Below are 17,043 nucleotides of genomic sequence, written 5' to 3' on the forward strand. Positions count from 1 at the left end.
AATCAGTAATCATTTTTTTATTGGAAAAAAATGTAAAATTTTGAAAAAACAAAAAACAATAAAATCTCATTTGTCGCCAATATCATTTCCCACTGAGAATAAAAAGATAATGAGTTCGTGGTAATATATCGGATGCAAGAGTTGGATCGAGGAGGGAGAGATCTGAAAAGCATTTTAGTTTCAAAAATTATTCCGGGAAACGGAAAATGGCTATCAATCCTTCTCTCCGACCCGAAATCGGACCGGATGGCCTCGCTCGTGAAGCCCCCGTCATTGCCTACACCGAAAAGGTTTTCTCCTCTCTCTCTCTCTCTCTCTCTCTCTCTCTCTCTCGCTCTGTGCAGAATGGGATTGTGATATATATTTTTGGGTGTGTGGCAGATAATTGAGGAAGAGCAGCTTCAATTAAAGAAGTACGTACATTTCCCAAATTTCAAGTTTTCAGACCCGTAACTGTTTGTTGTTCAATCTATAATAAACTTTGGTGTATCTTTATTTTAATCGGGTTTTTTTATTCGTCTATGATCTAAGTGATGGTTCTTTTGTTTAAATTTGGGGATGGAATGGAACCTTGAAGTGATGACCGATCTCGATTGGATGGTGGATGTTGTCGCGCCAGCCCGCGCCCCCCGACATCCCCCCCCCACCGGCTGGGCGCGGCATGCTTTCTTTGGCTGCGGAGAAAATAGAGAAGCAGGGAAAGAAAAACCAAGTAGCATATTTTGAATGATTGAATATGTATTCACAAAAAAAAAAAAAAAATAGTTGTTTCTAAAAGAGATCACAATGCTTTAGGGTTAGTTGGACAAGCAATTTATTGTGTTTATTTTAAATTTTCCTCCACCACAAAATGGAAGGAATGCTAGGACTAGTAATAAGCGTCTTGTTGGAAGTTTGAAAGTATGTGAAGTTGTGTGTTTATTAGTTTCCAAGCTTCTGTAATTATCATGGTTCGTAAAATGGAATGGTTTAGTTTTTTAACCATAACTATTATATACCTTGGTGAAATATTTGCACTTAATCTAGCCTGCAAACAATTTTCATAAAATGCCATGACGGGAATGAGATATATGGGTAGTATATAGCAAACTTCTTTAACTCTTTAATACATGTTTTCAAACCTAAATTATGATAAGATTTGGTGTCTTTTAAATCATATTTTTTTCCCTTAATGAGTGAGTCAAGAATGCCAAGGAGTTGAAACATGACGAGTTGATTGGTAAAAAGTGTTGTTAGGTCAGCATAGCTGGGTGGTCCGCGGGTTAGAGGAGGTAGCTGCACTGGTGGTAAAGTGATGGTTGTGGTGACATGGTGATGAAGGTGTGGTGGTGATTGTGGGTCAATTCTAAGGCTTGCTGCTGTGTTATGGTAAAGTTACCACTTATAGTAGTGGCTTATCACTGGTCACAGCTCTACTTTCTGGTGATTGTTGTAAGCTGGTGATGCTAGATTCTATTAGCTGTGAGGATCACAGTAACTGGTAGTGCTTGTTGCATGCTGGTGGTGGTAAGTATCTGCATAGTTAGTAGCAATAGGTACTTTGGTGGTATTTGTTTTGGGATGGCATGTTTATCATGGTGAGATTTTGGTGTTAGCAATATGATGCAAGCGACAGCATGGTAGTGGTAAGACATGTATTGGAGGCGGTTTTTGCTATCTTTGCCATTAGCCTTTTGATATCTTGCTTATAGTTTGCCTCTCGGCAGTAATAATAATTATAAGAATGATATCGACAAGTTTAAAGTGTACCTGGATTTTTTTGCCTTAATACAATGGCTTTCTGTTTCTCTGTCTTCTATCATGTAATTTAGTGTTGCTGCTTCCTTCATAATTCTTGGCCATGTAATAAATAATTTAGACAAAGAATGTCTTACTTAATTTTTTATGCTATTTTCTCCTAGGTACATTGAAGAAAATTATTCTAAAATTCGTGATGTGGAAAGAGAGCTAGCAAATCTTAACTTGGAGATGAAACTCACTGCTGGGCCCAAAAAAGCAGGTTGGTAGGTTGCCATCTTTAGTTTTTCTTCTATTGCAGAAATATGATTTTTTTTCTTCAGTAATGTGCATAGTTGATTGATTTTGTTGTTGCTGTCATGTATGACGCATGCCTTAAGCGCTTGAACACTTGAGAAAGAAAATAGAAATCTCAACAGAGAGAGTTCGTGTTGCCAAGCTGAAGGAAGACCAAGCACGAAAGGTTTGTCCATTTAATGCTTGATTGATTTTATATATACCCTTCAGATAGTGGAAATAATGTTTGACATCATTTAAATAGCTTATGAAGGCCTCTTCTTCAAAAGTGCCTCTGAAAATCCAAGTTGTTACTCAAGTCAATCAAGCTTTATTGAGAATGTTAACAATCAAATTCTTCAGGAGTGGGAATTTGGTCTAGTTTTTCGATTTCAAAATGCACTAAGTGCATATGTGCGTATATTCATAAGAAAGTGTCCTTAGCCATACTGAATTGGGAGAATTTTGGTGTCTTAAAGAATCTGATCTTCTTGTTTTTTTTTTTTTTTTTTTCCAAAAAATGGGAGGGCACATGGAACAAGATAAACTTTGTGAAATTTGACGAGTGTATTTATAGTATGTCTACATGTGCCTATTTAACTCTCAATGCATGTATTCCTTCTTTGACATCAGAGAGGGCTTTTGTTTTAAGTGTTAAGATATTTTTGGGTTACTGGAAATTCTTATTGTTTTCTAATCACTTCATTTTTCCAGGGCATATCTTTTTTCTCCATTCTGTCTAATAAATTGTTCTTTTTGTGTACTTCAGGTGTGGGAAGAAGCATCAAAGGCTGTGCAGGATGAGGAAGCAATTAAGCAGAAGCTATGTGAAGACCTTAGCCAGTTGGTATATATCTCTGCCTCATGTGTATTTGAATGGTTACTGGTTGAAACTTTGTCTTTTTGACACTATTATCTCTGATAGGTTCAAGAAAGCAGTAGCATACAGTTCTCTAGGCTGGAGGAATTAAAACGAAGACTAGAGGCCTTGAACCCAAGTAGAGCATCCACGTCTGTTCCTCTTGTAAGTTCTCTTGCTTTTTCTATTTGTTATATTAATATAAAGTCAGTGGCTTGGATGGGGCCCTATGGCTATTGATTGCTTGGATTGTTCTGTTTTGTGATGATCAGTTTTGCTATTTCTGTGTTTCTTTTTAACCTATCAAAAAAAAAAAAAAGTTATAGCCAAAAGAAAATAGTCTTGTGTGTATATTTGTTATATAAATAAAACTTTGTGCAGCAGCTGTTGTGATGAGCTTGTCCATTTCATTATGGTTTTGGTTTTGTGAAGAGATTCTTTATCACTTTTTATGGATATGTTTGCTTCATTTGATCTGCGGCGAGATAATCTACTGTCCAGATTGCAAAAGTACGAAGATTCAGACGCATGTTAACCTGGGTTTGTCCTGCTTATGTCCCTATTGACTTGCAAGGGAGTCTGCAAAGTTTAGACACTTTTTGGGGTGAAAGTAAAAGAATTGGAAGTGCAGAAAGAAGAAAGCATTAGTAATTTCTCGATTTGATCTGCCTTTTCAAGGACTTTTCCACTCATCCAAGTCACTAACCAAAATACAGTGATTGGGAAATATATTAGTGATCCATCTATTCATTCAAGAAACTAATAAAATGTCTTTGAAATTGAAAAACATATTAGTGGTTAGTCATTGTAAGAATTCTCTCATCCATAAATTTCTACTTTTTCTTTTCTGTACGATTAGACTCCTCTATGATCCTGTTGCTTTTTTTTTTATCAGGGTTTTGAGGTCATGACCCTATTTTGACTTTGGATTGTTCCAAGCTCATCTTCATCTTAAAATGGTTGGGTGCAGGTTTAGGCACTTCGACCTGTCGACTTGAACTTAACTTAGTGAGTTTGCTGTACATATTTATTGATTCTCATTTGATTTCAACTTTTTCATATTTTCACTCAATAATGACTGGTCAGCTTCAAGTTAAGCCATTTTAACTGTGACCAAACTTGCTTGTAGCTTGCACTACGTGTTCTCAACTGTATCTATTGATCTTGCTGCCCCTTAGTTTAACCCAATTTTTTCTTAACATATATTGTTCTTCTAATATCTAAGGATAGGATAACTGCTATATTAAGGCTGTCATGGGGTGAAATACTGATGTTCAATATATTGGAGGGGCTTTAGGTCAAATAAAAGGAAATCTACAAAAGAATGGCAGAGGTGGAGCAAGTACGAGGTACTGGACAGGCAGCTTTTGCCGACGGTGTAAATGCTGAAGCTTTGCAATTTGAATGGTGATGTCTTTGGGATGGTTCATTGCTTTTGTCTATGTCTGGCATGAGTGTGTGGTGGGTTAGTCAGTGGAGGGGAAGAAAAGGATGAGGGAAGGACGGGGGGAGGGGGGGGGGGTTAGTTTGGTTGCTGCTATTTGTCATTAAGCTTAACAAACTCCATTCATTTTGTTGCATTCTTACATCCGTCATGTACTTTCTGCTGATGTGACAAGCACTGATATATAATAGCAGTGTCAATAAAACAATTTTTTTTTTTTTTTTTATAATTTTGCACTCGGAATTATGTTTAGGATGGGAAACCAGCAGGACCTCCCCAGAATAGCGCAGTCGCAAATGCGGCAGTTCCTCAAACAACAGAACCAGGTGCTGGAGGAAATGTTGCTGTATCGAATGGGCAAAATCAACAGCCTTCTGTTGAGGGAGAAGGAAGAGGCAAGAAGAAAACTCAGTTCCAAGGAAGAGGAAAGGGAATTGGGGCTGTGCCTAAGGGTAGAGGACCTCCCGCACCTGGTTGGACTGGTGCTGGGTTTGATGTGGATGGTAGTAGAGCCTAGGAGCACCACTCCATGCAGATTCTTTGCTAGAGCCATAGGACAGGGATCGCCACTGTTGCTGGACTACTCGTCATTCTTTGGTTGATGTTTTACCTTCCATGTAATTCTTGTTGTTGTCTACATGAGCTTGTTGATAAGAAAATGTAATCTGAAATTTCTGACTTCTCATGGACACTTGAAAGTTGAATCTCATGTCACTAACATAGTATTTCAAGCAAGAATTAATAACATCGTTTGCAATGGTTCTGATCATCATCATGACCAAATTCTCTTGAGATTTTCCTGCTCGTTGAAAATTTGCCTTTGTGATCATGAATCGCATCAGTGAGTTGCTTGGAAATTTAGTTTCCGATCAACTTGTAGAATGCCTTCTCTCCTATTATATTTTGTTTAATTTTTGCAAGCCAGCGTATCTTTTATTAGCGGTATCACCGCAGAAGTGCCTTCTTGCTTTTGAAAGCAGACCTATGAAATATGGTTTGTGGGCTCTTCAAGTGATGTAAATAAAGGGAAAAAAATGGGGGAAGTGCTGATGAGATTTGAGCATTGTTTTAAGAGAGATGAAGAATCTGATTAGTAAAACAGAATGAACTGTCCAACGCAAAGAGCAAGAACAGCAAAGAATTCAGCAGCTTCCATGAAATTAGGAGGATCTTTGAGTTCTGCAAGGGTAAGGTGAACAGCACTTGTTTCTCTCAAATAATCTGATTCTGGCTTATACCCAACCTAAAACAGTCCAATCCCAGGCATCTTTCACTTTTCTTTCCTAAGCAAACAGCTTATTAATAAAACGGAACGAGATACGTGAGAGGGTGGAATTCCAAAACAAACATCCCATTCAATTAGTACAGCGCAAAAAAAATAAAATAAAAATAAAAACAAACAAACAAACAAAAACAAAAAACAAAAAAATGGGGCTATGGAATCAATTAGGAAAATTCTATACACCTATCTCATTTTTATCCTATTAAATAAGATGTAGTATATTTATTACAATTAAATGATCATTTATTATATTTTTTATCATATAATGATGATGAGGTGCCTGCAATTTGTTGATTTGAGTTGTTGTTTGAGGGGAAGACATGTATCTTCATCCTTAATATAAAAAGAATAATATTAGAGAGAAGTTATTATAACAGTGTATACTTTATATTCATTGTGTGACTACTTCTAATTAATTATTTCTAACACTCATTTAGAGAAATGTATAATCTAAATGATATCATATTATGTGTGTAAAATAAATATTTTTAATAATAACTTCTATTTATATTTATTCATATATAAAACACATAATCGAATTAAACCGCATTGACTGGCCCGAATTGCCAAGCATCTTTCACTGGTTTCTTCCATCATAATGAAATTTATACTGTTCTTCAGCACTATTTTACCCATCTCTGAAAAAGCATCTACGCGCATGCATCTCATAATGTCTGGGGGACTGCATTTCTTCAGCTTTGAGATTATTGTTATTCATACATAGTTAATGATATTTCTTATACCACATTTATTAATGTTTTATTATTTAATTATTTTTTTATTATTTAAATTTAAATTAAAAATCTCAAAACATAATCTTTTTATATAATTTATAAAAAAATAAATTCAATCAATTAACATAATTATATAATTTAATTAAAAATAAATTTAATTTTATAAAAATTAAATATCTTGTACTCTTTGAGTTAATTTTTATAAAATTAAATTTATTTACAATTAAATTATATAATTACGTTAATTAATTAAATTTATTATCTTCTAAATTATAAAAAAAATATCATATTTTAAAAATTTTAATTTTTAAATTCAAATAATAAAAAATGTAAATACATCATTACCATACATACATACATACATACGGCACAAAGATCAAAACATAGTTGACCATGAATAGGTTGTGGGAAAAATAAGGGCTAGGATGCTAGCAGGCAGCAGTACTACGTACAGTACTCCGGCCGAACTGACCTGGTCGACCTAACTTGCGACCGGGGAATGGCGTCTCTTTAAAGTTGTGCATTAACGATAATTTAAACACAAGCATAATAAGTTGGTTGAATACATTCAAATATTACAATGATTTGGTCAAAGGAACGTCAATTCCAGCTTCCACTTTTACTGAATTAAGTTGGTTAAAAGGGCCGTCCAGGAATCTCTTCTTTCCGGGTTTCCAACAACACTCTGATCTACCCAGTACAAACTTTTGGAGCTTCTATTATCATGTTTGCTTTGAGCCAATTCAATTATTTTCTTTTCTTTTCTTTTTCAACCCAAATCTATTTTACTTACTAAGTCGTTTTTTTTATTTTTCTCTGGGCATATCATTAGTACATTCAGATGTTTTTTATCTATTCATATACAAACAATTGATATTTCTATGGATGGAAAAGCACGAGAGGGATATTCCCGAGAAAATTTAAAACTCGTCTCTAATTGATCAAACACAGGAACAGTCAAAGCTCTACGCACGTACTTTTTTTTTTTTTTTAACCGACTGCATGCTGTCAATCCTAATTGATGAACATCCAACACATATTCAAAGTAGCTGGAAAGAAGGAACTTATATAATTTCAGCAATAATTTTCCAACTAACCCTCCTAGCTAGTCATTAAGAAGCTGCATGCATGGTCTCCTTGATTGTTCATGATCTGTTCTCTTAATAGCTCTACGGTGAGCTAGGGCAGTACATTACCTATCTAGCTACTTTGTAGCTAGCATGGATAGATGACACCTTCATCGTACAGCAAGAGCTTAACTGGAGGAACGTGAGAATGGATGGAATTCTACAGAATGGCACAGCAATTCTGCAGATAAATAGTCGTGGGTCAAGGCCTGGCTAGCTAGGGGTTCATAAACATTTCCATTAAAAACTTCTGGCAGCCGGTAGATTTTCTCTTTAAATATAGCCTGCAACTGTAGTTTCTCTTAGATTTTTTGCTGTATAGATGGTCTTGTTTGTCACGTCATTAATGGAGTTAAATAAGTTGTACTTTTAAGGGATGGTCGAGTTAGCCGAAGAGACCTGCAACCTATCACATTAAAATTTAAATTACATGATTCGTTTTTATATTAATTTATTTTTATAAAATCTTTTGATGACTACAAAACTTCTCTTATTAAAATTGTTTATATAAATATTACTTTTGAATAATATGTCACGTCATCTTATATTAAGACAAATACAACGTATCTTTATTGATAAAAAATTAGTAATAATATATACAACACATTATATAATAATATTATAAAATAAAAATATTTTTATAAAATGATGTTATTTTTATAATATTTTTTATAAAAATATCTTTTATTTAAAACATAATTATATAAGATATTGTAAAAAATGTTGTGTAAATCATTTTTCATATATAATTACTTCCATTAAAGATGGCCGCGGCTTCATAATCAATTTTGGGTGAACAAAAAGTAGTTTTTCAATGAGTATACAACATTAATTAAAAATAAAAATACACCAGGGCGGTGAACAAAAAAATAGTTACACCATAGGTCCATAACTGTTTATATATGTTTTGAAAAATAAATTAAAGTGACATTAGTATATAAAAAATTCAAATTAGAACGTGTTTCATGAAATTTGATTACAAACTGATCATTTTAATATTATCACTGTATTCAGAATGTCATATTCAAACTAATGAGTAGGAATAAAATATTATCCATCACTTAATTAATTTTTAATTGATTGTGTCGTGTATAATTTTTTTTTTTCAAGTGTCTTTCTGCATAATTAAATAGCATATAGTGTATGTCGATAAATATATTTGTTACACCAAAACTCTCATCAGATCTGTCGACATTGTCGTCGTTACGATCATCAATCATTAATCTCATTAATTACTTGAAAAATAATTGAAGAAATGGTACACAAATTCCACGAAATTGGATCACACACCCAAGAGAGAAAACTCAAGAATAAATAGGATCTTGGAAATTAGCAACAAGTCAGCTTGCCTCAAACAACCCCAACATTGATCGATCATGCATGATTAATTAAATAATTAAAACGACCAAGTCAAAGGTGTTCCCTCGTGAAATAATCCATGAGTACGTACCTCCCATCTCACCACCATTAATATACCTGACCACAATTAAACCATTACCTCACATTGACCGATCCAGTACCAGTACCATCAATCACATGATGCATGTCATTTGCATTTGCATTTGAATTTCCCGCTTGATCAGTAATGATCTTAGCTAGCACACTGGTTGTTCACTGCCATACTAGATTTGTGATCTGCAAGATATCTAAGCGAGATTGCTGTTGAAAATAATTAATGAAAGTTATAACACTCGTCAGGACTGGGGTCAGATCAGAAAATCGTACTTAATTATCGCAGAGACCCCGAGAGAGGCCGTAGCTACGTACGTACCTCCGCAGAACATGATGTTCATACAGTTACTTAAGGAAAACACTATTTGTTTTTCCCTTGGTGAATTATTAACTAATTATATATATACGTACTCGATCAACGGCGTTAATCATCTTTTCAAACCTTGTCCTTACTCATACGACGTGATGAATAACAATTCTTTTATGTACAGTTATTGATATAATCTACGGGAAAAATATTTGCATCAGCCTACTATTCATCACACACTCAACACACTTAGTGTATTGAGGTTTAAAAAAAAAAAAAAATTTTGAATACATAGTGTGTGAAGTGTGTAGGCTGATGCATAGAATTATCCATAATCTACGTGCAGTCATCTATATTACATTACATTTAAAATAAATTATTCTTCTCTTATCAGATTTCTTTTATCAGTTCGGTCTCTCATCTACTCGATCTCCCTCTCATCAAATATCTCCACGTCAGTCACGTTTATAAATTGTTTACACCATACGCTTGCAATTGCAACAGACGTTTTTCGATGAATAATAAATATCTCATGCAAGCTCGATCTTAATTTAGAACCGTAACATATCTGCATGTTGAATGATCTGAACGTTTCCAGGGACAAAACAAAATCATGATAACGTTAAAGTAGTAGTAATCCACAGATCGAAATAATATGCTTGATCAGATAAAACTTCTGATCATATATAGGTTTTTGAAAGAAATATACCATGTGTCAACATATATCTATATGAATAACTCTAGGCCGGGAACGGCAGTCGGAGTACTGCATCTAACGTTAGCTTTAAAAATGTCAGGTTTGAAGTAAAAAATACGTCCTTATGGGGAATCAACTGATCAGGGGCCTTCTCGGAAGAAAGAACAAAATATTTTATTTTGGTGCATGCAACCAGGAAATTCTCCGGCTTTTTATAGTACAATTGAACTTGGATAATAAATAAGATTTTGTTATATATGGCGTTAACTTGTGCAATTGGCACTATTAGATAATTCACGCTGTGTTTCTCATAAATTTTTCCAAAATTTGTTTAAAAACACTTTCTAAAATATTTTCTTTAATTTTATTCATCTTTAAAAAATTTCTTACATCTTATTTTCTATTATCATTTCTCTATTATATTAAAATCATATTTTTTCTATTACTTTTTTATTACTTTTTCTCACTTCTATTTACAAACTTAACTACTTACTATTTTCTATTTTTTTCTTATATCTTGAGTTATTACTCTCTAGCGAATATTTTAAACAAAAATTTAAATTATTTTTTTTGTGAGCATGATAATATTTTTAATTTTTTTTTTACATTTTTGTAATTATTTTAATTATTTTAAAATTATTATTTAAAACTATAATAAATATAAGCATAAGGGAAAGTGTAGATGATTGAAAGAATAATTTGTTTTATTTATTATAATAAAATATTTATAAAAAAATTATTTAAAGATAAATAGTAACTCTCCATATTTAGAAAGTCACTTTTCACATTCCAAAATCTTTTTTTAAAGGAAAATTTTATATATACACTACATCATCATCTCATTTTCATTTCATTATAGAAAATGTGATATATTTATTAAATAATTATTTATTATATGCTACATCTTAATTAATAAAAATAAAATAAGATAATAATATGATGTATAATATTATTTTATTTTAAAATAGGAAATCGGATGAATATGAGTTTTTATTTTTTTTAAAAAATGTAATTTCTTTTTTCAATATTTTAGAGAATCAGAAACTTAAGGATACGTTTGGATAGTGAAAAGTATTGAGAATATTTATAAATAGTAATGAAAAAATAATAATAAAATATTAAATAATAAACAATAAATAAATAATAAACAATAAATAAATAATAAACAATAAATAATAAAATAATAAAATAAAAAATAATAATAAAAATACTTAAAATACTTTCACATGCCAAACATAGGTTGTGTTTGGATGTTAAAGTGAGTTGAGTTGAGATGATAAAATATTGTTAGAATATTATTTTTTAATATTATTATTATTTTGAAATTTGAAAAAATTGAATTATTTATTATATTTTATATTAAAATTTGAAAAAATTATAATGATGATTTGAAATGAGTTGAGACCAAACTCACCCCTAAGACATTCGGATGCATCGGATGCTCTTATGGATAACAGGATCTGTTTTATTTTAAAGTCATTTTGATTTTTTTTTAAAAAAAATTCAAATGAAAGAGAAAGAAAATGATTATGGAAAGTCGTCAAAGGAACGTCAAATCAATAGTGAGCCACAGGGCTACTGAACCAGGGCCGTTCTCTAGCTACGGTCTGTAGAAAATGATAGTCTGCTTCGATGGTCTGTTTCACAGTTCGAATAGGATAAATCGTTTGTCGTGCACGCATACATGACTAGATATATCAATATACCAATGAGTATCGCGTGGAAACTTTTTGGAGTTTCACGTAAATAATCCTAGAAAAGATCCCTTGACGCGATGATGGTGATCATGATCATTCAGTACGTAAGACGAACAGTATCGAGCTCGCTCGCGTGTATATATATTTTAATAATATAGGCACGATATATTTCATAACATATTTTATAATATAATTTTATAAATAATATTAATTTTATAAAATATTTTACAAAATATTTATTTTTTTAAAATATTATTATATAAAATATTATAAAAAATAACATGTGTTTTTTATTTTTTATATATATATAACGAATCTTTCAATTCATATTATTTATTCTCACTATTTTCGTAATTATAATTAATATATAATTTTTTAATATGTGTGCTAATTGCACTTAATTATAGCATGCAGTTGGTGATCACTCTTACAGCTAGCTAGTACTCATGCAGTACTGGTTGTGAAAACTCAAAAATATTAGATCTTGAAAGTGTTCATGCGATATTTCAAATATTAGGTGGAATAATATTATACGAGAAATGATATTTATAATCATAAATGTGTAAGTATTGTATAATTATTTTTAAAAAATAAATAAATATGAGACTTATATAAAAAGAAATTAATTTTTTAATAATAAATTTTACTCTTTTTTAAAATAATTGTATAGTACTTACGTATTTTATAATTGTATATAAAATTACTCATTATATATATATATATATATATTACATGGTGGTAAAGTATAATTCCGGTTGAAGCGTATGATCAATCTAATCGTCTGTCCATAGTGTACATGTACGTAGACGATGATCATAAGTACTATATAGATCGATCTTATATAAATCATATAATTATATATATATTCATATATATATATATAATAATGAATACGTACCACATGTGAATGAACGTACATAAGGAAGTATGATTAGCATGAAAGGTCGCTGCACAACCTCAAAATAAAGTACAAAAATAGAGTACTAACCACAAACAGTACGTACAACCATTACTGGGTACCACATCACGATGCCACACGTCGTACCTATAATGATATTCAGGCCATTCGATCCCCAGAGAGAACAAACAAAATCATTAATTTTGATGTGGCAGAGTCAGGTAAAGTAGAAATTAAACTCATGAAGTGATGAAACATCAGGAAAAATCACGACAAGAGCAGAAAAAGCTTTAGGAAGGCATGGATATTGATTTGAGAATAGATAACGTAAAATGAAAATGAAAATGAAAATTTGAATAAAATATTCTTTTTATTTTAAAATTTTAAAAAATTAAATTATTTATCATATTTTATATTAAAATTTTAAAAAATATAATAATTAGATAAGATGACTCTTTCAACCCAAACAAGGCCTTAAACGCCTTCAAACAACACAAAGGAAATATCACTATGAGATATTCATACATGTATTGGTCTATATTCAATTTTCTCAATCAATTCCGAACTAAGTTTAAGATTGTGTTAAAATTTAAAAAAATTATAATGATTAGATAAGATGACTCTTAATCCAAACAAGGCCTTAAACGCCTTCAAACAACACAAATGAAAGATCACTATGAGATATTCATGCATGTATTGGTCTATTCAATTTTCTAGATCAATTCCAATCTAAGTTTAAGAACCGATCATGAAAAATAATTAAAAACATGTATAAAATATATATAGTTATATTCAGAATTAAAATAATCATCACCGAAATAAGAAATGAGAACTGCTAGAGACACATAGTGATCCTACAAACTGACGTATCAGTACCACACCTAGTTAAGTTTTTTTTTTTCCTAGCCCCAATCCCCCTTTCCCCTCCCCCTCCCTTCCCGGTTGCAATCCCACACTATTGTCCCCAGCAAAGAGCTAGCGCGTTTGTCGGAGCCAGCCCCAGAAAACCACTGATGCCGACATCTTAGCCGCCGTTCCCATCCCTCACCAGCAACAAACAACAGACTTCTCTCTCTTTCGGTCTCTCTTTCTCTCATACTCATTCTATTTTCCTTTGCAATTTTCTCAACAAACAAATAGATTAGGATTTTCCCTCTCAACAACCAAACACAAAACAAATTTTATGTTCCATTAATTTTCTCAACAACCAAACAAGAACAAGCTGCGATTTTCCCTCTCAACAACTAAATAGAGAAAAAATATTATTTTCTTTTCATTTTCTCAACAACTAAACAAAATTTTTCCTTTCATTTTCTCAACAACCAAACATAGAGAAGTATCCGGCGACAGAGGAATGGACAGCGGGGGAAGAGAGTGGGTTGTCGGCGACGGGGTTATGGGCAGTGTTTCAAATATCGTACCGTACCGGCCCAAATACCGGCCGTACTGGCCTATATTTCGGCTTGTACCAGCTGAAATATTTTGTTCCAGTACCTTGACCGATACGGCGTCTAGTACGATATTCAAAACATTGGTTATGGGGGACGGTGGTACTGGGTTGACGCCGAAAAGACATCGGCAACGTCACTGGGTAAAGAATCTCGTCGGGAGTACTAGAAGGGTCACAATCGTCGGCTGGCAGTGAGGAGTGTGGTGGATGGGGGGCTTCCGTGCATTGTCGGCTAGTAGTGAGGAGAGTGGCGGGGAGAGTCACAATCGTCGGCGGTGCTGAGGAGAGTGGCCTTTGTAAGGGTAAGGGGGGAGGAAGGGAGAGGCACTGGGAGGAGGGGAGAAGGGGAGAGAGGAAAGAAAAAAGGAAGAAAAAGAAAAAAAAAAAGACAAAGAGACGTCGGGGAGATGGGAAAAAAGAAAAAAATAGACACTTGGTGTGCCACATCTATTTATGGGATTCCTTTGTATCTATAGTATTTTCCATAATAAATTATAAACTAAATAACTTGACATTGCATTTATAAGAGGCAAATTAACCAGGATTAACATGCATGGAGGAAGATAACTTTTTATTAATACTATGTTTTGAAGTACTCCTTTCACAGTTCACATGAAAGACTCAAAGTTTATAATATTCCACATGATGATATTGCTCAGACATTCTAAGACAAGTGGATCGAGGTCGAGCATTAATGCATGAATTAATTTAATTATGTGCATGCTAATTAACTAGTGTAATTTCCATCATCTATTTATTCAATATATATATACCCCTCCAGTACTTGAATATTGCTCTTACAAAATACATAAAACTCTATTAATTTCCATAATCCACGCACGCAGTTATAGCTTTAAATAATAATAATAATAATAATATCAAAAACTCCCCTTCATATTTCTTTTTGTTCTCCCCACTCGTGTGCGAGACAACCTCAGCAACTACCATGAACCCCGAGAGAATGCAGAGGGTGCGTGTTTTACTTTAACTTTCCCAAAATCTCCTCACGAAACCACGAAGCACAACAAAAGAGAACCAGTTTGCACACATTTTTGTTCAAAATTTTGACTCTTGGTTTGCTTGACGTTGTTCTTCGTTTGCCCAGAATCTGATTGAAGCCCTTCGTCGAGTAATGGGGACAATTTCACTGTTTGAAGAAGTTTTTTTACTTGAATTTCATTGCGATGGAGGTTAGCATCGGGTTTGGGTCTTTTGTGAGTGATGGCCTACCATGGTTTGCTTCTGTTCCAAGCAAAATAAGGAGCGATGGGTTGTACGTAGCATTATTGATATTGATTTGGCCCAAAACGACTCATTTTAATAACTATCCACTTACTAAGAGCATTAATATTGGTTTCATCAAATTTATCTTCAAAATTTGATGAAAAATACATATTTTTCATAAATTCAAAACTTCCTTATCCATAACTCCACATTGGATTAGCCATTAGATTCATCAAAATAATAATATAATAATATTTTTAACTTTTTTTTTTCATATTTTACAATTACACTAATCATATATATATATATATTAATAATTTATTTTGATACTTAAATTATTGATACTAACTAGAGGGTCATTTATATTGTTAAGGCCAGAAAATGCATCAACACCCACCATGCAGTAATGTTAGTAAAAAAGGTACTCAAAAGAAAAGATGAAAGAATTACATTACACAAATTATAGGAAATGTAATAAATACATTTTATAATAAAATAATAGGAATAGAGAATGAATAGTGGGTCTTTAAATATAGAGATGAAGATGAAGGTACTGTAGCTCAAAACTTGAGCTTTGATAGTATACCGAATCCAATGCCAGCATTTTAATCTCCAAATCATCAAATTTTGATGAAAACTCCTCTTTGATGAGACAGATGCTGGTGCTCTAAGATGGCCATGTCGTTCTGATAAGTTTGAAAGAAAATAAAAAATAATAAAACTCACCCCAAACTTGAAATCTAGAGCTTGCACCATTTGCCCACCTTTTGTGAGTTTCTTAGAGAGAGAAGCGTGGGTGGGTTTTGGAGAGAGATACCGTGCGAGATATAGAGTCAGAGGAAGATAGAAATAAATGTGGCACAGTGTGGTTACGAAGGACTTGACCAGGGAACAAGAGAGAGAGAGACGGAGAGGTAGAGAGGTTATACAAAAGTTATATATACCAGTTGTACATAGCATTTCTGTAATGATATATATCGTAGGAGCTTTAATGCATGACAATTTACTCTCACTCACTCTGATATCTCCTCTCTCTCTCTCCCATGCATATTGCATATTCAATTTTTTTTTTCCAGATCAATGTTATTCTGATCCTCTCCATCATCTTCTATTCTGACATCTTACAACGGAGTCTCAGCTGGAGCTCACCTATTTTCAAAATAAAGGAATCTTAGCACTTATGTTCATAGACAGTGGTATTTAACTTCATGTCCGCCTTATTTATTTTTTTGACACGTAATATTTATGGTGGGCCGGAATATATGGTACTCATATAAATTATATGTCAGAACAGATCACACACACACAAACACACACATTATATATATATATAAATATATATGAAAAAAAAAAAAAAAGAGATCAATTGGTAATTAATGGTCAATTTACAAAAAAATGTCTTCATTTAAACTGGCCTGGCGACTGTTTACACGTTGTACGTACGTACAATGAAATTCAAATTAAACTTCTCATTTATTAATTAATGTACTTTATCCACGATAAATTAACAGAATCCAAGGATGTCCAATTGAATACCGTACCATCTGATCTCTTTTCTGCCAATAGTTGCAACTTTTTATTTTTCGGTCGAACTTGGTTGTAACTTTAGGGTGCCTCTGAAATAGAATCCACGTTCATGTCTCGGCTGCATGCAAGTCATCATTTTTTAAGTACCATTGTCGTATTAATGCAACTTTAAAGTATGGTAGACGGCTACTAATGAGTTAAAAAATACATGAGAAAAGTATGTATATATGTATTGTCCTCGGCAGAAGTCCTTAAACTGAACTTTCACTCTAGCAGTGTCAAGCGAACGTTTAGGACAGACATTTGTTCAAATTGAGTGTCGAGCAAATTCA

General features: G+C 32.8%; 1 protein-coding gene across 1 annotated transcript; it reads left to right on the forward strand.

The window, feature by feature from the left end:
* The first annotated feature begins 19 nt into the window (after window positions 1–19).
* On the forward strand, window positions 20–5,108 carry LOC108998659. The gene is made up of 7 exons (XM_018975304.2): window positions 20–290; window positions 382–413; window positions 1,902–1,999; window positions 2,118–2,200; window positions 2,783–2,860; window positions 2,939–3,037; window positions 4,570–5,108. Exons 1-7 carry the CDS (start codon window positions 207–209, stop codon window positions 4,831–4,833), a joined length of 738 nt encoding a protein of 245 aa, XP_018830849.1. The 5' UTR covers window positions 20–206; the 3' UTR covers window positions 4,834–5,108.
* Window positions 5,109–17,043: the final 11,935 nt, after the last annotated feature.

The sequence above is a fragment of the Juglans regia genome, chromosome 1 (assembly GCF_001411555.2).
Source record: "Juglans regia cultivar Chandler chromosome 1, Walnut 2.0, whole genome shotgun sequence".
NCBI classification, from domain to species: domain Eukaryota; kingdom Viridiplantae; phylum Streptophyta; class Magnoliopsida; order Fagales; family Juglandaceae; genus Juglans; species Juglans regia.